Source organism: Carcharodon carcharias, chromosome 5, assembly GCF_017639515.1.
Source record: "Carcharodon carcharias isolate sCarCar2 chromosome 5, sCarCar2.pri, whole genome shotgun sequence".
NCBI classification, from domain to species: domain Eukaryota; kingdom Metazoa; phylum Chordata; class Chondrichthyes; order Lamniformes; family Lamnidae; genus Carcharodon; species Carcharodon carcharias.
The window spans coordinates 35,267,508-35,295,015 of NC_054471.1; the positions used below are offsets into that span (position 1 = coordinate 35,267,508).

The following is a 27,508-nucleotide window of genomic DNA, read 5'->3' on the forward strand; positions in this document are numbered from 1 at the left end:
AACTAAATTTGTTGATGACACAAAGATAGGTAGTAAAGTAAATTGTGAAGAGGATGTAAGGAGGCTACAAAGATAGGTTAAGTGAGTGGGCAAAGATCTGGCAAATGTGAAATTGTTCATTTTGGCAAGAAAAATAAAAAGGAAGTTTATCATCTAAATGGTGAGAGATTGCAGAGCTCTAAGACGTGGAGGGATTTGGGTGTCCTAATGCATGAATCACAAAAGGTTAGTATGCAGGTACAGTAGGTAATTAGGAAAGCTAATAGAATGTTATATTTTACTGTGAGGGGAATTGATTACAAAAGTTGGGAGGTTATGCTTCAGTTGTACAGGGCACTGGTAAGACCATTTCTGGAGTATTGTGTACCGTACTGGTCTCCTTATTTAAACAAAGATGTACGTGTGTTAGAAGCAGTTTAGAGAAGGTTTGCTAGACTAATACCAGGAATGGGCAAGTTGTCTTATGAGGAAAGGCTGGACAGGTTAAGCTTGTATTCACTGGAACTTAGAAGAGTAAGAGGCGGCTTAATTGAAACCTTTAAGATCCTGAGGGGTCTTAACAGGGTGGATGTGGAGAGGATGTTTCCTCTTGTGGGATAATCTAGAACTGGGGGTCATTGTTTAAAAATAAGGGGTCGCTCATTTAAGACAGAGATGAGGAGAATTCTTTTCTCTCAGAGGGTTGTGAGTCTTTGAAACTCTCTTCCTCAAAAGGAGGTGGAATAGAGTCCTTGAATATTTTTAAGGCAGAGCTAGATAGATTCTTGAGTAACAAGGGTGTGCAAGGTTATCGGGGGTAGGCAGGAATGTGGGGTTGAGGTTACATTCAGGTCGGCCGTGATATTATTGAATGGCGGAGCAGGCTCGGGCCAAGTGGCCTACACCTGCTCCTAATTCGTATGTTTATGTGTATGTTCATAGGTGAGGATGGATGAGTGAGTGAGTGTGTATGTGTGTTTGTGGGTGAATGTGTGTGTGAGGATTCCTGAGTTGGCGGGACTGACATATGAGGAGAGATTGAGTCGGTTAGTATTATATTCGCTGGAGTTCAGAAGAATGAGGGGGAATCTCATAGAAACCTATAAAATTCTCACAGGGATAGACAGGGTAGATGCAGGAAGGATGTTCCTGATGGTGGGGGAAGTCCAGAACCAGGGGTCACAGTTTGAAGATACGGGGTGGACCATTTAGGACAGAGATGAGGAGAAATTTCTTCACCCAGAGAGTGGTGAGCCTGTGGAATTCGCTATCCCAGAAAGTAGTTGAGTCCAAAACATTGTATGTTTTCAAGAAGGAGTTAGATATAGCTCTTGGGGTGAAAGGGATCAAAAGATATGGGGAGAAAGCGGGAGCAGGCTATTGAGTTGGATGATCAGCCATGATCATGATGAATGGCGGAGCAGGCTCGAAGGGCATACTCCTGCTCCTATTTTCTATGTTTCTAAGATGGGTGAGTGAACAAGTGTATATGAGGATGGGTGAGTGAATTAGTGTGTTTGAGGCTGGGCGAGTGAATGAATGTTTGTGAGGGTGAGTGAGAGTGTGTGAGGATGGATGAGTGAGTGAGTGTGAAGGTGTGAGTGAGTGCATGAGGGTTAGGAAGGGCATGTGAGTGTGAGAGAGAGAGGAGTGTGTGTGTGTGTGAGAGAGGGGTCTGTGTGTGAGAGAGGGGGATGATCGTCTGTGTGCGTGAGAGAGAGAGAGGTGATCGTGTGTGTGTGTGTGTGAGAGAGAGTGGGTGAGTGGGAGGGGAGTGTGTGTCTGGCTCACTCCCAGTCTCAGGGTTCTCATTCACCCTCACCCCCACAAACAGGCACTCTCGCTGACCCTTGCACACACACTCAGTCACTCACCCATCTTCACACTCACTCATCCACACACACTCAGTCACTCACTCACCCAACCTCACACACATCCTCACCCACCCTCTCACACATCCTCACCCACCCTCACACACATTCATTCACCCATCCACACACACTCACTCACCCACCCTCACACTCACCCATCCTCACACAAACTCAATCATTCATCCACCCTCACACACCCACTCACTCATTCCCCCTCACACACTCACCCACTCTCTCACACACTCACCCACCCTCACGCTCTCACTCACTCATCCATCCTCACACACTCTCGCTCACTCATCCGCCCTTACACACACTCACCCGTCCTGACATACACTCACACATCCTCACACACACTCATACGCTCACTCACACTCACCCATCCTCTCTCACACTCACTCTCATCCTCACACACACTCACTCATCCTCATTCACTCAGCCACCCTCACACACACACTCACCCTTTCACACTCTATAGGTGGTCTATTTATTACTCATTTTTTCTTAATTATCAATTTATTGTCATGATTTTTTTTGGTTCACCAAGCTGTTTTTTTCCATATGTCTGCTTTTTTTTTTGAAATTCATGTTTAATGTTGTGCCAAGCTTTGTCTTTCTGAAATTTGCTCATTAGCCTCCCAAGCGTGAGAAAAGGTTGGACAAGCCTGGTTTGGTGTAACATCTTGACCAGGATCTGTTGCCACATAGTCAGTGTGGTTTCAGAAAGGTCTAAGAATCACTGAATTGGTATTTGCAGTTAGACAGCTGCAGGACAACATGAACCTCTGCAGCAAGTTTGTTGACCTGACCAACGCCTTTGAGGCAGTCTGCTGTGAACGCCTTCATAAGGTAATGGAGAAATCTGGTTGCACTGAGAAATTCATCTCAATGGTTCAACAGTTACTGAATAGCAGAAATAATTGTAGGGAAAACATTTTATCAAAATCTACTAACAGATATATTATAAGCCTAAAAGTACCACCGCACCTGTCTAAGAACAGTAAAAGGGACTGCTTAGCCCATTCCCAGTCATTAATGGAGTTAAGCAGGGCTGTGTACTTGCACCAATTCTCTCCAGCATGTTATTCCCCGCCAGGCTTTCTGATGCTTTCCACGATGGAGATCCTGGCATCAAAATCAGATATTGCATGGATGGGAAGCTGCTCGATCTGTGATGACCAAAGGCAAAGAGCAATTTCCTGTTTACTGATGATGGTACACTAGCTACAGATCAGAGCTGAAAATGCAGTGTACCATGGATTTGTTCTCCAGTGCATGTGACAACTTTCAGTCTTATGATCAGCATGAAGAAAACTGAAGAAATGCACCAGCCTGCTCCAGGAAAGACCTATCTCGGGCCCAAGGTTTTAGCCCATGACCAAAACCTGTCAGCAGTGGATAAGTTCACTTATCTTAGCAGCAAACTCTCTCGAGCTGTCTATATCCATGGCAGGACACATCGCCAAAGCAGACTTCGAACATCAGTCTGGTAAGGAAGAGGAATAAGTTTTCCTACCAAACTGAAAGTTTACAGAGCCCACTCTGACTTGGACTCTGTACCTGCGTCTTGCCAAGAAGCTCAACCACTTTCACTTGAGCTGTCTTCAGAAGCTTCTGAAGGTCAGATGGCAGGACAAAATACCAGACACTGAGGCGCTCACCTAAGCTGGCATGGCAAGCATCCACACCGTAGTGAGATGGCCATAACTAAGTCGGGCTGGTCATTAGCCAGAATGCTTGACATTTAGTTACCAAAGTTAATCTTCTATGGAGAGCTTGAGTCTGAGGTGTGCTTTCATGGGGGTCAAAGGAAGTGCTACAAGGACAGTCTGAGGGCTTTCCTTAGTAGCTTTGATATTGATCCCAAGAGCTGGTAGAATGCGCCCAGGATTGCATCACCTGGTGCAGCTTCTTTCGAAAGCAAGTGCATATCAGAAGCAAAGAGAAAACATAAGGAGAGGAAATCCCAAGCCAGCAACTTGTCCAAAACCCAACTGTCTGAAGAACCTTCCGGCAGAGATCAACCTTAACAGTCACATGGGTACCCACCAGAACCCTACCAAACGCTGCTGATGATGAAAATGGTTCTCCTGACCTCAAAGGACGAACAACATTGCCCGTACATAATGAGAATTTGCACATCATTTTTAATGATGGAAGGAGTGAGAGGAGAGAAGTTGTAACTTTCAAGCCATTTGACAGGAGAGTAGTGACTACATTTAAGTGTTTTCTGGGTTGTTTTTGTTAATTGACATCAATAGTGATTAAATAACTCATTATGTGATTTTCCACCTCCAATTTCCCAAATCTAAATGTAATTACTCGGTTCATTAAAAGTGGAAGTACTTCTCTACCCTTGCCAGAGTTCTCAATTACAGTTGAGATGGGAAGTTTCTCCCTTGGATTGCTGCCTTGTCATTCACTTACTTAATGTCCACAGCTCAGCAGCATTATACACAAATATCAACAGTCAATTCTTATCTTTGTTTTTACACTTAACATTGGAATGCACAGCACTCTGCAAATCCACTCCAGCGGACCAAATGTGATTTGGAGTTACAATTTCGGCACACCAAACCACTTCATATTCACAGGTGAGCTAAGTGTAACACTTAATTACAATGTCTAGCCCTGACCAAAAGTCAGCTGCTCTCTCAATTATCCAAGTATTGAATGCAGTTAATATAGACATTTCACTTAGAGTCAGCAGTGGCTTCTGGGTGCCTAATCATGTTTGTAGATGTTTTTCTTCAGAATGAATTGCTTAGCAAATGATTAAACAGGCTGCGGTTCAAATATGTGCAATTCAGCTTATCTGTGATCTAGTTTTTAGAAAATGTAACCCAAACAATGTTTCTTGGCAAACTTTTATCTGGATCTGAACTCATGAACAGAATTTTTTTGGCATAATTTAATAGAAACTTGTGCAATCTTTACTTTGCATAACTCGCCTGTACACAATTTCTCTGAATTAATTATGTAGTGTATAGATTTGTACCTTCATATTTCACGTCATTCCAGACTTGTCTGCACAATGAGCACAGGAATACCTCCCACATGATGCTTATTCAACTCTTCAACTTATCTTTCTTCCCCCATCCCTTCAAATGACTGCCCCAGCTATTTGTAAGGTTTTAAATTGTCCCGAGTGTAGTTCTGTTAAGTGGGCCCCAATCGTATACGCCATCCTTGTTCAGGTTTTAAATATAAAACTACAACTTGCAAAATTCTGGTCCCTATGAGATTGTTAAATTTGGTAACGGTTATGATGGTTTCAAGATGCTAACATGCTGAGTGTTTGTGTAGAATTTACAGCACAGAAACTGGTCACCTGTCCCAACTGGTCAGTGACTTTATGTGCTTTGCTCTTGCAGATTAGGAAGGCCTTTTATCTTCTTCAATGTGTTATCAGCTAATATTACACATACAAGGTATATAACAACTTATATTTGTATCATGCTGTTCACATAATAAAATGTTCCAATGTCTTCCAGGAGCACACTAAAGGCAAAATATGACACCAAGCCACAAGAGATAGTAGGTCAGATGACCAAAAGCTTGGACACAAGAAGGTTTTAAGGAATGTCTCAAAGGAGAAAAGTACGATAGAGAGCTGGAGAGAGGTAGGGAGGTTATTCCAGAACTTAGGGCCTTGGCAGCTGAACACAGCCACCAATAGTGGAGCGATTAAAATTGGGGGTGTTCAAGAGGCCAGTATTAGATGAACGCAAATATCTCAGAGGGTTGTGGGGCTGGGGGAGATGACAGAGATAGGGAGGGATGAGGCCATGGAGTGATATAAAAATAAAAATGAAAATTTTAAAATTAAGGCATAAAGGTTAGGAGTCCATGTAGGTCAGCAAGTATAGTGAATGGTAGGGTGCAGGTTAGGACACAGGCAGCAGAGTTTTAGATGACCTCAAGTTTGCAGAAGGCAGAATGTGGGAGACCAGCCAAGGATGTCCTGGAATAGGCAAGTCTGGAGGTAACCAAGTCATGAATGAGGGTTTCAGCAGCAGATAAGCTGAGACAGAGATGAAGTCAGGTGATGTTACAGAGGTGGAAATAGGCGGTGATAATGATGATGCTAATATGTGGTGGGAATCTCAAATATGACACCAAGGTTCCAAACAGTCTGGTTTGGTCTCAGACAGTTGCTAGGGAGAGGAATGGAGTCAGTAGCTAGGGAACTGAGTTTGCAGTGGGGACCAAAATGGCTTTAGTCTGTTAGTCTAAATAGCCAATATTTAATTGGAGGAAATTTCTGCTCATCTAGTGCTGAATGTCAGTGAAACAATCTGATAATTTAGCTACAGTGGGGGTCAAGGGAGGTGGTGGTGAGGTAGAGCTGGGTTTCATGAGTGTAAATGTGAAAATTGACATCATATTTTCATACCAAGATACCTTATTGTAACATGGAGTAGAAGTAAATTTTTTAAAGACTCACAATTCCAGTTATACAATGTTGCTACTTCTACCATGATGTCCACATAAGATAAAGTACACAACCAGAATATGCCCCAGAAGCTACGACCATAACCTGGAGTATATTTTAAGGAGGGAGCTCACCTTGGGGTCTTGCTGCTGTCTCATTGTGCACTGCAGCATCGGAACTTGATGTATTACTGCCTTGTAATAATACTCTCTCATTCTCTCACTTATACATAATCAGAATTTCACACTATTAAATTTTCAACAAAATTGAAAAGTTCAAACAAAAGCACCTGCAAAGAATGAAGTCAAAGGTGATATCAGACAAAATTCCACCTAATTTAAAGATTCACTCTTTTTGGGAACAGGCTTGTGTTTCATTTGCATACAAATAATTTTTTTGTAAAAGAAGAAAGTGATATATTTCAGACAGGCCTTAGCTAGAGTTCAGAAGCAGGAGGTCGTCACAACCACTGTGGGCCACTGATCATTGTGAGAGTGCCTGCTTAGAGCTTTGTCTAGTATTACTGATGACTGTGAGGATTTGTTTTGTTTAAGAAAAAGAAGCAATGCTGGTTAACAAGAATTTCTAGACTGCAGAATTTGAACAAAGAAAATATTGTGTACTAGAGCCAAAAAAGACTGAGGAGATAAATAACACCAACCTTAACCTAAAGAGGTTAAGTGTTCTACCAATACTTTTGAAAGGTGAAATTCAGGGCATCTAAAGGTGGAAAATTGCAATTTATTGTGGGAGGGGTGAAAATTTCAACAACGATTTTATATTTATTAGAAGACTAACACAGAGATGCTGCTTCTTTAAATGTGCATCAAAATACAAAGCTTTGAAAGGCATATTATTATTAGCATCTTCAAAGTTGCCTACTCTTGATAACATCTTCCATTTCACACAGCAAAAGCTTTCATCCAGCAGTTGTTTCCACAGTGGTAGGAGAAGTATGTGTAGAAGTTGCTTTTTAATTCCTCCCTAGAGAGCTGTTGGGAAAACTCATCCCACCTTCCATGCAATCGTGCACTTGACTCATTTAGCCACAGAGCCAGGGTCGACTGGTTAATCATTCAAAGAGACTGCAGTTGATAACCATTGCATTCCTATCTGCTGACATACCATTTCTTTTTCACTGAACATTGCTGTTTTCCTTTTTTTTAAACAAACATGCCTCACCACAAAGCAGATCATTCACAAAGACAAATGAGATCAAGGATAGACAATATGACAGTGTCCACAGGGTAAAATGCCTGTGGTCACAGCCAGCTTTTCCACTGCATAGATTAATTTTCTACACAGTAAAACTATAGAAATCTGGTAGTCAATTTCAGGCTATTGAAAATATTAATTCATAAGCTGGTCAACCATTACACTGATTCATAAATGAATCACTGAAATAACTTTGAAAAGAGAATTACATGCATTTACAAAGGGTCTTATCACATTGTTGAAATGTCTCATAGCCCTTTCCGCAATAAATAACTTCTAGATGGCATTGACTGCTGTGTAGGCAAATGTTGCAACCATTCTGTGCCAGCAATGACACACAAACAGCACCTAGATGAATGAATAGTCAATCTGTTGTTACTGGTGGCGTAGGTGGACGGAAGAATATTGGCCAGAAAGACTTGCTACGCTTCTTCAAAAGCAACTTACAGCCCACGTTCACATCACTACCACCCTGTATACACTGGAAAGCAGGAAGGTAATGGGGACAGGATCACAGGCAGTATTGTCCACTCATTATGACTTGCATTCTTGATTTAGTCAGTCAGCTCCAGCCAGAAACAGATAGGGGACTCACCAAGAGAGATACAAATTGGAATAAAATGATGCAGTTAAGACACGTGTTTTTCATCTCCACCTGTATTGCTGCCACAATTTCCTCAATCTGTCCACAAATCGTGGGCAGTGCATATCAGGAGGTAGCCTTTTCCAGTGATATTTAAAGGATCCTCACCTACTATAATTTAGGGGCTTCTGGCAAAGCACTTTATCTCTTCACAGGCTTGGGATGAGGAAGAGCAGCAACAAGAGGAAGAAGCAAACAGAGCTGCAGCTGCAGGGTTGGCCAACAGTAGTAGGCATGCTTGCAGGAATCCTTGACCTCCTAATAAAATTTATTGGCTCAAGTTAACACATCTGCAGTTCTCTGAGAAGTAGAGCATAAGTAGATTTCACGTGGGATTAAAGGAAAACTGGTAACTGGAGTACAAATTGGCTAAGGGATAGGAGGTAGAAAGCAGCAGTAAACAGATAACTAGAAGGACTTAAATTGTGGGGGCCCCAGAGATGGCTATTAAGAATAGTCGCTTCTCTGCTTCCCTTTCCTACCTAAAGAAAGACCTGGAAATGCATATTGACAAATATTTTAAGGTGATAGGTAAATTGATGAGGTAGTTAAGAAAGCATATGGGATACCTAGTCTTGTAAATAAGAACATTGACTACAAGAGCAAGGAAGTCATGCTAAACCTTCAAAAATCATTGGTTAGGTACCATTTGGATTATTGTGTAAAATTCTGGGCACCACACTTTTGGAAGGATGTCAAAGCCTTAAAGAGGGTACAAAGGATGTTTATCAGAATGATGCTGGGTTTGAGGGACTTCAACTATGTGGAGAGATTGGAGAAGCTGGGATTGTTCTACTTAGAGCATGGAAGGTTAAGGGGAGGTATTCACAACTCTGAGGAGTTTTGATCAAGTAAATGCGGACAAACTGTTTCCTCTAGCTAGTGGGTCAATAACCTAGAGGACATGGCTTTAAAATAATTGACAATACTAGAAGAAAAATGAGGAGTATTTATCCCACAAAAAGAGTTGTCATGATCTGGAATGCATAAACTGAAAGAGTGACGAAAACAGCTTCTATGGGAACTTTCAAAAGACAATTGGACATGTACTTAGAAGAGAACTGACTTTCAGGGTTATGGTGGAAAAAGCTGCGGTGTGAGACTAAATTGGACAGTTCTTTCAAAAGAGAGTCAAGATAGGCCGAATGGCCTCTTCCATCCTGTAGGATTTTCTGATTATCTTTGGAGGCTGAACATTCCTGAACATTAGTTCCTCCACTGCATTACTTGTCATGTCCAGCTTCTGACTCAGTCATTTCACCCTCAAATAAACTGTTTCTGACCAAACACCAACATTAATATTCAGGTCATAGGAGTAGGCCATTCAGCACCTCGAGCCTGTTGCACCATTCAATTCAATTCAACATAGCTGACCTGTGTCTTAACCATCCACCAGGTATGGTTCTGTAGCCCTTAATTCCTTTGCCTAAAAACAATCTATCAACCTCAGTTTTGACATTTTCGATTGGCCTAGCCCAAACAACTTTTTGGGGGAGTAAATTCTAGATTTCCACTACCCTTTCTGTGGAAAAAATGCTTTCAGACATCACCTCTCAACAGATTAGCTCTAATTTTAAGGTTATACCCCCTTATTCTGGAAACCCACCAGAGAAAATAGTGTCTCTCTCTTTCTACCCTATCAAGTCCTTTAAACATCTTAAATACCTCAATTAGTTCACCTTTTAATCTTCTAAATTCAAGGCAATACAAGCCCTTTGTAACTTGCTCTCATAATTTAATCCTTCTTGTGTTAACTATCATTCCGGTGAATCTGTGTTACACCCCACCCAAGGCCAGGGTATCTTTCCTTCCCAAAGAATCTGCTTTCACCACCCTTTCAGTTTATGTGTTCCAGGTCATAACAACCATTTTTCTGAAAAATAACTCATTTTCCTGAGGTGCAATGCCCAGAACATGACACAATACTCTAAATGGGGTCTGACCAGAGTTTTATATAACACTAGATTAACTTCTACTCCTTTGTATTCTACTCCCCTGCAACTATTGTTGCCACTGGCTACCATAGCAACACCTTCTATACACAAAGGTTTGCAGGACATCAAGTACGCACATATGAAGCAGTTGTCTGACCTATTAGATTATACATTTAAATGCTTATGTGGGACTCAAACTCACAACCATCTGAATTAGAGATGAGAGTGCGACCAACTGAGCCAAGAGAACATCTTCAAAGGTGAAATATTATGAAAACAACAAGCACTCCACACTAATAAGCTGCTTGTCTATTCTTTATTTTCATTAGCTTGAAGACATTTTTAAGGAGTCCTTTCTTTTTAAAAAACTGCACCTATTAGACTGTATGGAATTCATTGCTTGCTGCTGGAAATTACTCATTCATGTTTAATGATGTTTGTACATTCTCAGCGAGGAGCTGCCTCAGAAATGCCTGTGTACTTCGCCTTTTTACTCTTAACCTCACATCTGAAGATGGATGATGCGAAAACAAGACTACACAGTTGGGGAGAGGGGATGGGGGGTGTTAGTGGAGGAATAAGAAAATGATGGGTTTCAGGACAAATAAATCTTAGTGTAGTCACCAACTCCATTATCGCTCTATGATGAGACTACCCGGACGGTAGAAGGCAAATTAGATCAACTCAATCTTCTTTTATCTAGCAGTCTGTTTAATGTCTGGATTTTTGCCTGTGTTGCACTTTTTTTTTGAACTTGTACAGTATTATTACTAGAAACAGTACACAGGGGGTGAACTGTTGTTTTCTATGAGCTAGGCTCTGCAAAGCACTGACAATAAACCTATGTTTTGGCAGATAAAGGTTGGTTAATTTACATCCGGGTGATGATCTTTGAAAAAAAGCGTGGAAACTGGATTCAAGACATACAGTTCCAGTTCTTACAAACAGATCACTGAAGGATAAACAGCATTGTAATCGTGAAAAATTGCCTATATTCTGTATTGATTATGAGAGGGGCATTCATTTCCTGGTTTTCTCCTGGATGGTTGGACGAATGGTCCCATGCCACATCGACATAGTTCAAAGGACAGGCTTCAGTCTAGGACAGCGGCTTTGGCTGACAGCTGTATTTATGACCTTTGAGAAGACAACCAGGTCATTGAATATAGTCCTCTTTGACAGACAGCTAGAGTCAGAGACCCCCCTTATGAAATTATATTGAGTCACATGTGTGGCTGAAGATCCAGTCTTTAGCAAGGGTTTCAGTCAGTGTTCTGCAGATCCAGCTAAAGGAATCTCTTTAAACCAGATATAAGATAGAAAAGACATACCCAGGATCATAGGGTTGCCAGGTCAACTAGCAGGAGTGGCAGTGATGCTGAACCCAAGAAAATATCCAATGTATAAATCCGTGCTCTATGCCTGTTTCGACCTTTTGTTCCCAAACATTTCATCAAGTATACAGAGGGGCATCAGTTCCAAAAATGAATGATACCTTGCTGGCATCTTTCACTGCCAAGGAAGGTCTAATGCTGCACCAGTAACTGGCATTAAGACTGGCTCTTGTGTGCAATTTCAAAAAAAGAAAACAATTTTTCATATATTGGACTTGAGTGAGAAACACTCACTAAAATCAATTTTCAATTCGCAAATAATTAGCTCAAAAAGAGTTTAGAACACAACCATCTTGGGATACTTGAGTTCAAAAATGGATCTGTTGCAGGATGTTGCAAGATTGACTATCACTCTTAGTACTCAATGCCTCTCAGAAACCAAGGATGCCACTGCCGATGCGGTAAACCAAGATCAGAATTCCTGCTCTTATCTTGGCTTTTTAAAATAGCAGCTGGTGCAAAAGGAAAATTCAACAACAGGCGGCATCAAGCATGAGAGACATTCCAGTATCTGGAGTAGTCTGCCATCCCTCAACCCTTATCAGTCTAGATCAATCACTTGTTTAAATTTGATTGAGCTGAATTTTTCAGCTCCATCAGCACTGTTCATGCCAAGAAACATTTAAGTTAGGAATGCTAACTGAGAAAAAAGAGCTTAAAATGGGATGGGATAAAGATTTCCAGGCCACTTGAGGCAGTCTGTTTTGAGATTGTCTATCAAAGACTGCAGAAATATTTAGTGCTATTTATATTAAAATGTTGCTATTAGGCATCAGCCATGGCTCAGTGTTGATAGCTTTCACTTCTGAGTCAGAAGCTTGTGGGTTCAAGCCCCATTCTGGGCTCTTGAGCACATAATCTAGGCTGACACCTCAGTGCAACATTGAGGAGGTGCTGCACTGTCAGAGCTGTTGGGGGTGATTTTTGACAGCACGTTCAGATGCTAATGATTCTCCGAGGTAGACAAGCTTAAATCTTGAGCTGAAATGCTGGTGTAACCTATGCTCAGTGCAAGACCCCATCTTAGTAAAGGAATTGAAGCCATCACTGGGAAAGGCTGTCTAAAAGATCTTTAAACATCTGATTGCCACTTAGATTGCCTGCTAGTACTCATTAAAGAAGCTCCATGGCAATTTAGTGGTTAGTGCCTGACCAAAATGCCCTCTATTAACCGTTTGGGAGTAAACACAACATTGATGTTAATTTCAAGCCCTACATAAAGGGATATTCACCTATAAAATAAAATAATGGGTAGATAGCAGATACTTAAGCTTCTTACCAGTGATGTGGTAAGAGGGTGGTGAGCAACATAGCTGACCATAAATCATGTGAGTGCATTGTTGCCATCTTCCTGACCACAGCATAAACAGACACTCTACCACATGGGGTAATGATTATACGTCATCTCTCCTTTCAAGTTTGAAGAGCCCAAGTTTCTCCAGTTTCTACTTACAACTGAGACTTTGAGGAGTCAGAGAGTCATTATGGCATAGAAGGAGGGCATTTGGCCCATTGAGTCTATGCTGGCTCTCTGTAAGCAATCCAATCAGACCCATTTTCCTGTTCTATCCCAATGGCCCTGTAGGTTTATTTCCCTCAAATGCCCACCCAATTTCCTTTTGAAATTATTGTCTCCACTTCCACCAGCCCTCATAGGCAGCGAGTTCCAGGTGATTATCATTCACTGCATAAAGAAGTTCTTCCTCACATTGAACCTGCAGCTCTTACCTTAAAACTTAAATCTGTGCCCCCTAGTCCTTTATCATCAGCTAATGGGAACAGCTCTTCTTTGTCTATCTTATCTAAGCCTGTCATAATCTTGTATACCACTATCAAACGTCCCCTCAATCTCGTTTGCTCCAAGGAGAACAATTTCTCCAATCTAACCTTGCAGACTGATTCTTATAGCCTCATTCATGTAGCCTCCATGTCTTGAACATCTCCTTTGTATCTTGATCAGAAGTAGACATAACACTCAAAATGGGATCTGACCAGGGCATTGCACAGTTTGATCATAACTATCTCTGATTGAATGTTTTGGTTATGTAGTTCAACATTCTGTTGGCTTTGTTAATTCCTGCTCTGTATTAGTGCAGCTTTTTGAGCATTTAATCCAGTAAAATTCTTAGGTCTTTCTGAACTTCATTCTTAGTCATTTCAACAGCGTCCATGCAGTACATGAATACCCATGTTTCCTTTCTATGTGTAATACTACACATTTGTTACATGTGCATGTATACAGTAAAGCTTGGTCTGTTGCAGACATTTTAAAAGCATTGTAAATAAAGCTCCTATTTAGACTTAGAAACTGATCTCTGAGGCATAAAACACAACACTATCAGTTTGGTATCATCTTTTTAAATCTGGCCTACTGCATTGGGTTTCCAAGACCAAATCCATTAACGTAAATTAGAAAGAATAGTGGCCAATACCAATCCCTGGCCACCCCATTCAGTTTTCTCTTGCTCCAGTCGAACCAGACATAACTTCCCTTAAAGAAATATCCATTGCTTTCTACACTTCAGTTAATTTCTTAACCAATGCACAATTTACACAGAACACCCATAGTTTTGATCTTAACTTATGCCATTTTTGCGCAACTTTATCAAAGGCGTTTTGCAAGTCTAGGCACGACATGTTGTAGGGCTGGCAATAATCTACTTGCAATGCCACTTGCTTCATGAATTCAAGAAAGGTTGGTAGGACAGGGCCTTTTTCTGAATCCATGTTGACTGCTGTTAAGTAAATTATTGTAGGGATAAAATCTTCAAGTTTACATCTGATAGTTATTCATGGTATTGAAGTATGGATCTGTAGTTTGCCAAGATCATTTAATTGCCCTTTTTGAATATATTAGCCTCTTTCCAATCTATTGGTATGTCCCAAAACATCTAGTGATTCCCTTGTAATTACTGTATTCCTCACAAATCTTCTCCTCAGTCTTCTTTAGCACTCCAGGATAAAAAGTATCTATCCAAAGTGATTTAATAATTTTTGAGCCTTTTCAGCCTATCTAGTACCTCACCTCTTTCTTAGTCAGTAGCTGTCAGAGGAACTCTTTTCTGCTGAGAGAAACCACTGCAAATCTTTACTCAAAAATCACACTGCTGACTCACATTCCTTGCCACATGGGCTATTGCTAGACTTCAAGGCCACCTCATTTTAAGAGGCAATACAATTCCACATCTCAGCATCATGGAATGTTTCCATTCATACTGGAGAAAGTGCTTATGTCACTCACATGCCCTTCTCTTCCTCAAACAAAAAGGTTTCCCTACAGAAATACAGCCAGAGAGAAACAGTAGAGTTGAAAATCTTAACGAGGAGGTGATACAAATCATGCACAGACAGACAGGCAAGTTTGTGGCAGAAGCTGCAGGCAGGGCGGTAACAGAAGGTTGGTAAAAGCTGAGACATGCTAACCATAGGTAGTCCCATCTTTACGTACTTTCTCAAAGTATTGTAAATGGACTCAGCGGTTTTTTTTTCAAAAAAAAGGCAATGTCATTGTGCGTACAGTAAAATAAGCTCTTCTGTGCTGTACCAATATAGGAGAAAGCTAGGATAATCTGTTGCCCAATTCACAGCCTCACTGTTATGACTTGTCACTAACTGCATCATAGCATTTTACTTGTGCAAGACCAACACAGATGCATCAACTTGAGAGAAAGTATCTAGTGAGTCAGAAGAATTTTCACTCAGTGAGAAGCTTTGCACGACAGAGCACATCTGTTTTTGCCAGGGAATGGTCAAAACATTTCTGAACACGAAGAACTGGGAATGGAATGAGAAAACTGTTGTCCCTCTATGGAGGATGGCAAAATGACTGCCCTCAGCTGAGGAACCTGGGGACCGGGATCTTGGGATGCAATCTTCAAAAGAGCTAAGGTTAGAAAGCATCAACCTCATGTGTAGGCAGTGGAGATGATTTCCTCACATACAGTTGAGATGATACCTAAATGCAATGTCTTGTGGAAAATTTTCCACAACCTGTTGAATATTTTGGAGACTAGAATTTATTTAGTGCCTTCCATGACCTCACACCATCCCAAAGCACTTTACAGCCAATAAAGTTATTTTTGAAGTATAGTCACTGCTGTAATGTAGAGATAGGTAGCAGCCACTTTTCACACTGCAAGTTCCCACAATAGGCGATGAATTAATGACCTGTTAATATGTTTGAATGACATTAATTGTGGAATAAATAATACTCAGGATCCTGGGGAAGAACTCCCTTTCTCATCTTCAAAATAGTACTATGGGATCTTTTTATATCCCTGAGAGTGCAGATGAAGCCTCAGTTTAATATATTGGCCTGGATTTTGTTGTCAGTAGTGAAGGAATGGTGCTTGCTGGTCAGTTCGTTGACAGCTGCCACATTTCCGTGGATTTCTCAGCGTAGATTTCTTCTAATCCGGTATCTTTTCCAGTATAGCACCCTCTACAGAAGACCCGTCGCGCCTGTGAGCAGAACAAGTAACTGAGGTTTTTCAGTCAAGGAACTACACCACATGGATTGCAGCTGTCCAAGAAGGCAGCTCACCACCACCTTATCAAAGGCAACATGGGATGGGCAATAAGTGCTGGCCCAGCCAATGAAGTCCACATCCCATGAATGAATAAAAAGAAAGTTGAAGAATCCTCACTGAGACACACAAAATCCAAACCAGGAAGTACATATTAGATTTAATTGATATACAAAAAATGGAAATAAAGATTTGGAGATACAGATGGGATTAAAGGAAAGATAAAGGAGACAAAGAAAAAGTTAAAACAAAATTATTTTAATTTTTATTTGTTTTAAAATCTCCCAGACTAGGTTTTTTATATATAGAGAGTATAGAAACTGGCCATTTGGCCTAACTGATTTGTACTGGTGTCTATATGCCACACAAGTCTCCTCCTATTCTTTCTACCTCATCACAGTCTTTCAGCATATTTTTCTATTCCCTTTTCTCTCTTGCACTTATCCAACTTCCTTTTGAAAATACCCAAACCATTTGCCTCTACCCCTTTCGTGGTAGCAAGCCCCACATCCAAACCACTATAATTAAAGACATTTCTCACCTCTGTGACACTTTATGTAATGGCACAGATCTCATGGTACCTGTCACTCCCCCTCTCTGTAGAAACTTGACTTGAGCCACCATCCATGACTGCAAAGAATTGCCCTGATCACTAATCAGCCATCTGAATACATGGCCATAAGTCAACAGTGCTGGTAAGGTGGATTGTCACATGATACAAACATCATGACACCTTCCTGGTATCTGCCATTCCAGTGCAAGATTAGTTAATTGGTATAGCAATTATTAGAATGAAAGTCTTTCCTATTCATAAAATTAAGGGCGGAGGTAGGTAGTCACATGGGGAATTTAAGTGGTACATGAATTTTTGCAATTGCTCTTTGCACATGTAGGAACCCTACTAGCACTGGTCAGCTCTCTCCTGGTATGCTTTCGTTACAAAGGATCTGAACTGCTCAGCAGTGTTCCTGAATACAGCATTCATGCTGTAGCTGTGAACAGTTGTCTAACTAATGTGACAAAAGTCCCCCTGATGTTGTCTGGAAGAATCCAGTCACAAAGAAATTCAAGGCAGTAGTGACTTTGACTTGCACAGACAATGTTGTTCTCTTGCTGGAAGTGAAACTGGAAGTGAGCTGCTGGTCTTAAGGAATCAGTTGCAAAATTTCCCCAACAGACTAAAGGAGAAGCCCAGCTTTCTGAAGTATTAACAGCCAGAAGGCTTTAGGCATGCCATTCATGATACATGCATATGAATACATAAGGAAAAGCACTTCTGTGATGCCCACTCTAAATGCCTCCAATCTAGTCATTTCCATAATGTAAAGCAGTACTTTGAGCACAACTGAGTGGAACTGGCAGCAGAAGAATTGCCTGAAGAGTCACCATCACTGGTGCATTCTCCATGGCAACGGTTATACCGATCAGAGTCCACTTGCCAACCAATCAACAGTCACCATCAGTGGGGCGTATTCTCCATGGCGGTGCCTCTACCAATCAGAGTCCACTTGCCAACCAATCAGCATTCTCTTCTCATACAGTATAAATTGTTGTTTTCCCATTATATTGGTATTCTTGTAAAGTGTCCTGATGAATGCAGGACAAAAAGCTTCAACATGTCTCTTTTTTCAGCAATACTCAATTACTGTCTAGTTATCATATAACATCAGATCTGAAGTTATAATTATTATGTTGACCCAAGAAGTTTGCAGGGTTCAGAACACATGTTTGAGGATCTGTCATCTCACTTTATCTTTAGATCCCTCGCTAAGGGACTTGCTCTGGTGGATGACAGTAGATGGATTAAGCGTTTTACAGTGTGCACTTTAATTTAATGGTAGACCTGAAACAACTTGCAAGAACACTTCAGTAAGCATTTAACAGGCTTGGATTTTGATTATCCTTACATAATACTGTATTGAAAAAGTGGCCAAAGATTAATTAAATGCTAATGCAATCATCGTGTTGTATCATGTCAATGACATGCAGCCTACGGGACAGTATACAGTGAAAGCATCTTGAATTTTACTGGAAAAATATTCCTTGCCATTTAATAAGGCCATTTATTTCTAATAAAACACATCATTGTATAAAATGCCAAGAACCACCCTCCACCCGCCACCCCCACCCCAACAGGTAAGAAATTAAAGTAGAAAACGTTGGAAACATTTGGCAGATCAGCTATCTCTGAGACGAAGGTAGATTGAATATTTTGGTTCTGAGGAAAGATTCTACCTGAAATTTCAATTCCCCTTTCTCTTTCAGAATCTGACTGGGATCTGGAGATGGCTTTTATGTAACTTTCTGTCTTTAAACTTCTCATTGTGCTGTGCAAAACCGTAGTGGTAATAAGGGACAATAGTTTATAAAGAGGCAGTAATTTAAATGCCAAAGCTGAATTGGGAAAGCTTGCTAACTGAGAGGAAGACAGACTGCCTATCATCAAAAATTGGTGGCTCTGTGCTTGCAGATTGAGTTCTTTGGATTCCTGTTCTTACAGGAAAGATGCTGGATAAGCATTACACTCATATGGATGCATTGTGGAATATATTAGAGAACAAGAGGCAGATGGCAGAGTTTTTATATGATATACTCCAATGCCATCCCAAATGTCAATACCCAAAAAGCGTTCAACACAGTGTTGAATGGACCATAAACATTGGCATCTGTACATCCCAGCAAGAGAGGTCTCCAGGCCATCCAGTTCATTCAGCCTGCTTTGACATTAGTCTTCAGACTTTGGGGACCATTTTGGAGAGATGAAAAGTAGCTTCCAAGAGCTTCAAGGCAGCATCGCTCAAGAATTTCAGGATCTAAATGATACCATCAGGTAGGTTAATCATTGGGCACTTAGATCCACAGCCCAACAGAAGTGGCATGGCTAAAGTCCATATTCACCTTGCCATTTTCTGTCCCATTGACATTTCATATGAGCTCTCCAGCCAACTCCCTCAGACCTCTGCTCACAAAGATGTAAGGATACAGACAGGCTGCCCACACACCTGCAGTGGAGATGCAGCCTGTCGATGCGTCCTTCTGGGAATCAAAAGCCCAGAAAGGGCCATTTTACTTTTAAGATGCTCATTAGCGGAAGAGTGGATCCTAGCAGCATTAGCATCTCTGATACTCAGGTATCACCGTGGTCTAACACCAGGGTAGGCAGCATATAGAGACACCAGGATAGGCAGAGTGACACTAAGAAGCAAAATGTAAATATACATCTGCAAAGTAAAATCACTTTGTGATATGAAGTCCAATGTTCTGAAGTGTGCCTGTTTATTTCTGTTACTGACCGAGTTGAGGTCAATTTGCAACAGAAACAGAGTTCCTTTTGCACAAGCAAAATACTTTAGATGCTGGAACTCTCAAGTAAGAACAAAATGCTGGAAATACTCAGCAGATCAGGCAGCATCTGTGGAGAGAAACAGAGTTAACATTGCAGGTCGATGACCCTTCATCATAATTGATGTTAACTCTGTTTTTCTCTGCAGCTTGCTGCCCCTAGCTTGCTGAGTATTTCTAGCATTTTCCATTTATATTTCAGAATTCCTTTTATATTTCCTTAATGAACCATTGCTACCTTAAGCAGTTTCACCAGAGACATAATTGAGAGATTGTGTGGTACGCAGACTCTGGTACCTTCTAATTGGTCTTCTCCTTTTGTTGCATGGTTTAGTCATTTCCTCTTCCTCCTGTTCTATCTTGTCTTAGTTGTACAGCTGAGAAAATATTTTCCTAATCAATCCAGTCAGTCAAAGCTGTTGTATCAGGTAAGACATGTGGACATTTGAAACTGTGAACTCAATCACGATCAGGCTTGGTAAATAACAAAGGTAACTTATCCCTCTTTTCTACAAGCGTAAGTCAGGACTAATTTTACTGTAAATGGCAAATTTTCTGGCACTGCATCTTTGGTCTTCATTATCCTGTCACTTCCTGCAAATATTCAACACTTTGAGGAAGGTGACATCTTCAGCTAGACAATTCCATCAGAATGTAATGTGCATTTTGGAATGGGTGTAGCTCTGGCATATCTGACTTACAACTAAATTCTGGTTGCTAGACGACTACCACATAATTTTTACATCAAAAAACCTTCAGCATTTCAAGTCTAAAGTCGCTTTCTTCTGGATTGAAAAATTTCCATATCTGTCACAGGTGTGAACGGTGGAATGGGATGAACTTTAGAGCTTTTGTATCGTCCTCAATGCAAAGGCAACTGAATTGTTACCTGCATCCCCTTTAACTATAATGTGCTGCCATTCTATGCTTCAATTGTTACACCATCATCATAATTTTTCCAGTGCTGCTGAGGCATATAAAGCAGTAACCAAGCAACACCATTAAATTTTGACTTGGGCTTTTGCCTCCAGCTTCCACAGTTACAAGTGCACTGCAGCTGCATCTGTTGTTATTCTAGCATAGAATGCCTCTCGTCTTGGTCAACTTCTAACCTTTTTCCCTTGTAGCTTCCCATTCCATGCCTGCATAAGGATTCTTGTGCCAGGCGTTCTCAGAACATGACATATATGGGGCCATCTTCTCTCACAGCCAGTCGTTGTCAGCGATGGCTTTCTGAAGAACACTTTCACTCACCACTTCGTCAAGCTGCTGGATATGAAAGAGCCACCAGTCATTCTCACTGGAATACACTGAGCTTCTTTTCGATAATTTTATTGGATTTCAGATCCATATAGTAGCATGGCCAACATATTGTACCAAAGAACATGAGAAATAGGAGCAGAAGTAGGCCATTCAGTCCCTCAAGCCCGCTCCGTCATTCAATAAGATCACAGCTGATCTGCCCCGGGCCTCAACTCCTCTTTCATGCCAGTTCCTCATAGCCTTCAACTCCCTGATATTTCAAAAATCTATCTCCTCTTTAAATACTTTTAGTGATCTGGCCTCCAAAACTGGGATAGAGAATTCCAGGCATTCACTACTCTCTAAGAGAAGAAATTAATTTGCAACTCAGTTTTAAATGAGTGTCCCCTTATTGTGCAACTATGTCCCCTAGTTCGAGATTCCCCCACTATTGTGGTACAAATTAGTCCTCATGCCAAACAGGTGGTATAGTATGGCAGCCCCCATTTGGTATTCTGTTCTAATGAAATCATTGGAACTGAATATCGGGTTTATCAAAGCTCAGCAAGTATTGCCTTTCAGGCTCTACTATTCTCTTTATGCAGGAAATACAGCATTAGCGCCTGGCTATTTGTTGATTAGGTAGGGCTAGGCTCCTCTCACTAAAAATGGCAGTCAAGCAAACCCTGGCACACTCTGATTAGGGACTGGATGGTTTAAAAGTATATTTAAAGATTTTTTTAAATGCATTGTACCGTCCAGAAAATGCGTTACTTAAAAAATACAGATGATAGCATCATAGTAATGTGGCTGGTGCTACTGAAGAAAAACAGACTTGATAAATGAGAAAATAGGGAATAAGAAAAGGCTATTTGACCCATCAAATCTACTTCTTCAATAGACCAGATTATTGTAGAATTTGGGGTTTTTTGAGGATTGTTCCACAGAAAGAATTTGAATAACAATTTATACTTAAAAAGCATCTTTAACATAATGAAATGTCCCAAGTAACTTCATAGGCACATTATAAAACAAAGTGTGTGACACCGAGCCACATAAGGAGATATGAAGTCGGATTATCAAAATCTTGCTGAAAGAGGTCAGTTTTAAGGTATGTCTTAAAGTAGGAAAGTGAGGAGGGGGAGTGGTGTAGGGAGGGAACTCCAGAGCTTGGGGCCTAGACGACTGAAGACATGGTCACTGGTTGGTGGAACAATTAAAAGTGGGGATGCGCATGAAGCTAGAATTAGAGGAACACAGATATCTGGGATGGTTGTGGGGCTGGAACAGATTACAGAGATAGGGAGGGGCGAGGTCATAGAGGGATTTGAAAACAAGAATGAGAGTTTTAAAATCAAGAATTACTTTAATATGTTGGCTTTTTAAAGCAAGGTGCTTAAAATGCTAATGAACTGAGCCTTAATGTTGTTTTCCCATAGTCTGTAAATATTAAACAACTTGTTAGCCTGTATTGGCAGTCTATAAATACCTCATGTCCATTGTCTTGGAAAGTCCCTTGATGGGGTGATTAAAAAAGAGGCAGAAACAGTCAGCATGTAACGAAGAAAGTAGCTTACTATAACTCAGAGTTTATGAAGTCACTTTCTACAATACAAAATGTGGAACTGAACTCAATGTATTTGATAGTTTGTATGCTAGTACAAGAAATGATCTAGCCAGCCATTCAGCTTTAAACAACTGCTATGAGGCTCAGTAATATGAAAAATATGAAAAAGAAAGCCCGCTACCAACTAGAGAAATTCAATAAATGAACATAGCCAACATCCCAAGACTAAATAAACATAATAATTCAAATTTTTAAGTCAAATAAAACTGATGTGGAAAACATAGTGTGATGCAATTTCCCAAACACTTTAAGCACTAAAGAGCCTCCCACATGACTAAGATGTTGAACCTCAACACTGGATTTAGCCTACATTTAGAGAAAGATGCCCTCTATTTAAAGCAATTGAATCCAACATGAGGATCAGCCACCTGGAGGCTCGTTAAGGGACTGACTGCAATTATTTACAATATATATTAATGACTTAGATGAGGGAGATGAATGTACTATCGCCAAGTTTGCAGATGAGACAAAAACAGGTGGGAAGGCAAGTGGAGTTTACAGAGGGACAGACAGGTTAAATGAGTGGGCAAAAAACTTGGCAGATGGAATATAATGTGGGAAAATGTGAGGTTATGCATTTTGGCAGGAAGAATAGAGGAGCTGAATATTATTTAAATGGAGAAAGGCTGCAGCACAGAGGGATTTGGGAGTCCTTGTGCATGAATCCTAAAAAGCTAACATACAAGTTCAACAGGTAATAAGGAAAGCAAATGAAATGTTGGACTTCATTTCAAAGAGAATGGAGTATAAAAATAGGGAAGGTTTGCTAAAACTCAAGAAGGCACTAATTAGATCACACCTAAAAATCACAGAGAGAACTGTGAACAGTTTTAGAACATAAGAACATAAGAACTAAGAGCAGGACTAGGCAATTCAGCCCCTCGAGCCTGCCCCGCCATTCAACATTTCGGCCTCAACTCCCAATTTTCCGCCCTTTCCCCATAACCTTTCATCCCGTTACTAATTAAAAATCTGTCTATCTCCTCCTTAAATTTATTCAGCGTCCCAACATCCACTGCACTCTGAAGTAGTGGTCCCCTTATCTAAGGAAAGATACACTGGCATTGGAGGCAGTCCAGGGAAGGTTCACTAGGTTGATCCCGGGTATGAAGGGATTTTCTTATGAGGAGAGCTTGAGTAGGTCGGGCCTGTACTCATTGGAGTTTAGAAGAATGAGAGGCGACCTTATTGAAACATATAAGGTTCTTAGGGGATTTGACTGGGTGGATGCTGAGAGGTTGTTTCCCCTTGTGGGAGAGTCTAGGACCAGAGGGCATAATCTCAGAGTAAGGGGTAACCCATTTAAAATAGAGATGAGGAGGAATTTCTTCTCTTAGAGGGTAGTCAATCTGTGGAATTCTTTACTGCAGTGGGCTATACAGGCTGGGTTGTTAAATATATTCAAGGCTGAGACACAGATTTTTAATCAATGAGGGAACCGAGGGTTATGGGAAAAAGGCAGTAAAGTGGAGTTGAGGATTATCAGATTAGCCACAATCTCATTGAATGGCGGAGCAGACTTGATGGGCTGAATGGCCTACTTCTGCTCCTATTTCAAACATTTGTATGAACTCCCCTAGTTATGTGGCTTGCGAGGACACCAGCCCAGTACGGTTCAGGTGTAGATCGTCCCAACGGTACAGATCCCACCTTCCCCAACACTGGTGCCAATGCCCCATGAACCAGAACCCACCTCTCCCACACCAGTCTTTGAGCCACACATTCACTTCTCTAATCTTATTTGGCCTGCGCCAATTTGCATGTGACTTAGATAATAATCCAGAAATTATTACCTTTGAGGTTCTGCTTTTTAATTTGGTGCCTAAATCCTCATACTGACTATGCAGAGCCTCCTTCCTCATCCTGCCTATGTCATTGGTACCTACATAGACCACAACCACTGGATCGTCCCCCTCACACTGCAAGTTCCTCTCCAGCCATGAGCAAACGTTCCAAACCCTGGCACCAGACAGGCAACATAGCCATCTGGACTCTTGCTCCTTGCTGCAGAGAACAGTGTCAATTCCCCTCACTATACTGTCCCCTACTACCGCTGCATTTCTTTGGGCTCCTCTGATTAAACGGCTTCATTTACTATGGTGTTATGGTCAGTCAGTTTATCCACCCTGCAGCACCACTCTCATCCAAACAAGCTGAAAGAACCTCAAACCTGTCGGACAATTGCAGAGGCTGTGGCTCCTGCACTCCTGCCCTCCTGGTCCCCTTACCTGCCTTAGCTACAGTTACAACCCTTATGTCCCTGACAATGTTCCAAATCAGAAGATCCTATCTTAACAGGTTTGACCACCTCCTGGTACAAAGCATGCAGGTAACTTTCCCCCTCCCTGACATGTTGCAGTGTTCGCAGCTCAGCCTCCAGTTCAATGACTCTGAGCCGAAGCTCCTAAAGTCACAGACATTTATTGCAGACGTGCTTGCCCTGGGTAACACTGGTATCCAGGATCTCCCACATGCTGCAGCCATGATACATCACCTGCTCTGCCATACTTAATTATTTTATTCAATTATTTATTTTCTTTTACATACTTATTAATCTTATCACGAATTCCTGTACTATTTTAAACCCTACGAATGGAATAGACTTTGACCACTTACCAGATGCTACCAAACAGCCAGCTTCTTCCCCTGCAGCAGAGCGAGAATCAGCTCCTACAGGGTGAAAATGTTAGAAAATGCAAAGGAACATCTCTTTCCCCTCCTCATCAAACTCCCCCAGCTCACCATATTCGTACACTCAGTGCTGGTCGCACTAGGATATCTGAATTTATATGTTCTAAACAAAACGACCAGCAGAATCTCTGGGTCTCTGAGTCCTCTTTTCACCTGCTCTAGGTAGTAGTCATTGCCTCTGGGTCCTCTTTTCATTCGCTTTTCCAGCTGGTGGTTACTGTCTCTGGGTCCTCTTTTACTAGCTCTTCAAGATGGTGGTCACTGCCTCCGGGTCCTCTTTTACTCGCTCTTCTAGGTGGTGGTTACTGCCTCTGGGTCCTCTTTTCACCCACTCTCTTATAGACATGATGGATCATCGCTGACAATGGCCTGAGACTGTGGTCTCACCAATGCCCTGTACAACTGAAGCATAACCTCCCTACTCTTGCATTCAATTCCGCTTGCAATAAACAATAACATTCTCTTTGCTTTCCTAATTACTTGGTGTACCTGTCATTTATGCACTAGGACACCCAGATCCTTCTGCATCTCAGAGTTCTGCAATCTCTCACCATTTAGATAATATGCTTCCTTTTTATTCTTCCTGCTAAAATGGACAATTTTACATTTTCCCACATTATACTCCATTTGTCAGATCTCTGCCTGCTCACCTAACCTATCTATTTCCTTTTTTAGCCTCCTTATGTCCTCTTCACAGCTTACTTTCCTACCTATCTTTGTGTCATCAGCGAATTTAGCAACCATCCCTTGGTCCCTTGTTCCAAGTCAATTATATAAAAAGTTGAGGCTTCAGCTGTGGCATCCACTCGTTACATCTTGTCAACTAGAAAATGACGCATTTATGCCAACTCTGTTTCCTGTTAGTTCCCAAACTTCTTTCTATGCCAAGATGTTACCCCTAGACCATGAGCTTTTATTTTCCGCAATAACCTTTGATGTGGCACCTTATCAAATGCCTTGTGAAAATCTAAGTACAGTACATCCACTGGTTCCCCTTTATCCACAGCACATGTTACTTCTTCAAAGAACTCCAAAAATTGGTTAAACATGACTTCCCTTTCACAAAACAATGTTGACTCTGCCTGATTATCTTGAATTTATCTAAACACCTAGTTATAACGTCTTTAATAGTAGTTTCTAACATTTTCCCTATGACAGATGGTCAGCTAACTGGCCTATAGTTTCCTGCTTTCTGTCTCCCTCCCTTTTTGAATAAACAAGTTACATTAATTATTTTCCAATCTAATGGAGCCTTCCCCGAATCCAGTGAATTTTGGAAAATTAAAACCAATGGATTAACTATCTCACTAGCCAATTCTTTTAAAACCATAGAATCAAATCAATCTGCTCCCAGGGACTTGTCAACCCTGCCATGAAACTATTAATGTATATAATGTTATTAGAAATTATGTTTTTAAAATAGAGGTTTAGTTTATGGGTATGTCTGTGTGTGTTAATTGGATTAAAGACAGCTAGTCTGGGTGCTTTGATATATAGTAGTTTTGAGATGTAAACAGAGAGGTAAAGGGTATATTTGCATTTTGTTGAATAGAGCATTCAAGAAGGGGAGTGAAATCTTGCACCTAGCTAGGAGACACCAAGCAAGATGTTTATTTACTAATAAAATTGGTACTATAAAAGGGGTTTTACTGTTAGAAGAGGTGGAGTTCAAAGGGCCTGGTGATACAATGAAAATTTACATTCAAAGAGAAGTGCTGGGTATAACAGAAAGCAGTTTTGTGTATGCAGGACAGAGGCATGTAACATCAAAGCAGCTGTAAGCCTACAACTGACTGCAAAGGAACCAAAGTGAAAGGAACCTCATTTTGAATTTGTAAGGTGACAATGCTTTGCTTGGTGTCTGGTTCAATTCTATGGGTTGTTGTTGCCTTAGTGGAGATTAGTTTGGGAATTTGTTAAAAAACTACAATAGTAGTAATTTGTAGCCATATGTATGTGTTTAATTTGTGTAAATTAATAAATGTCTCACGTAGTTTGATATAAAAACCTCCCGAGAACTGGTGGTCTTATTCCTGAATTTAGAGCTGCAACTCAAAACATAGCACTTGAAAATATAGGTTATGACAGTTGTTTAAAGTTTTCCTCTGGAATTTTAAATAAAACCCTTAGCCAACTGCTGTGTCATAACAATCCGCAGTTCCAACAATTTGCTAAGTACTGCCTCCCTGGTGGTTGTAATTTTCTTGAGTTCCTTCCCCCACTTCCAATTCCTGATTTACAGCTATTTCAGGCATGTTACTTGAACGATGCAAAATAACGTTTCAATTCATCTGCCTTCTTTTTTTCCATTAATTCCCAAGACTCACTTTCTATTGGACCAACGCTCACGTTGTTCACGCATTTCTTTTTCAAATATGTACAAGCTGTTACTATTTGTCTTTAATTTTTTGGCTAGTTTTCTCTTGAATGCTAATTTTTCTCTCCTTATTAATCTTTTAGTCATTTTTTGCTGTTTTTTGTGTTCTGTGCAATCTTCCGACCTGCCACCCATCTTTGCCCAATTATATGCTTTTTCTTTAAGTTTGATACTATTTTTAACTTTTTTAGTTGACCACAGATGGTGGGTCCTTCCCTTGGAATGTCTCTTT

At 40.9% G+C, this 27,508-nt stretch overlaps 1 protein-coding gene across 6 annotated transcripts in view; it reads right to left on the reverse strand.

The window, feature by feature from the left end:
• rbks (ribokinase) overlaps positions 1–27,508 on the reverse strand; it is a 160,989-nt gene that overhangs the window by 15,673 nt on the left and 117,808 nt on the right. Inside the window, exon 8 of one of the 6 annotated variants that reach the window (XM_041188721.1) lies at positions 24,825–24,878. The exons of the other annotated variants lie outside the window; for them this stretch is intronic. Within the exon in view, the coding sequence (XP_041044655.1) occupies positions 24,831–24,878 (48 nt within the window). The 3' untranslated portion in view covers positions 24,825–24,830. The remainder of the gene's footprint in view (positions 1–24,824; positions 24,879–27,508) is intronic. 6 annotated transcript variants of the gene reach the window in all.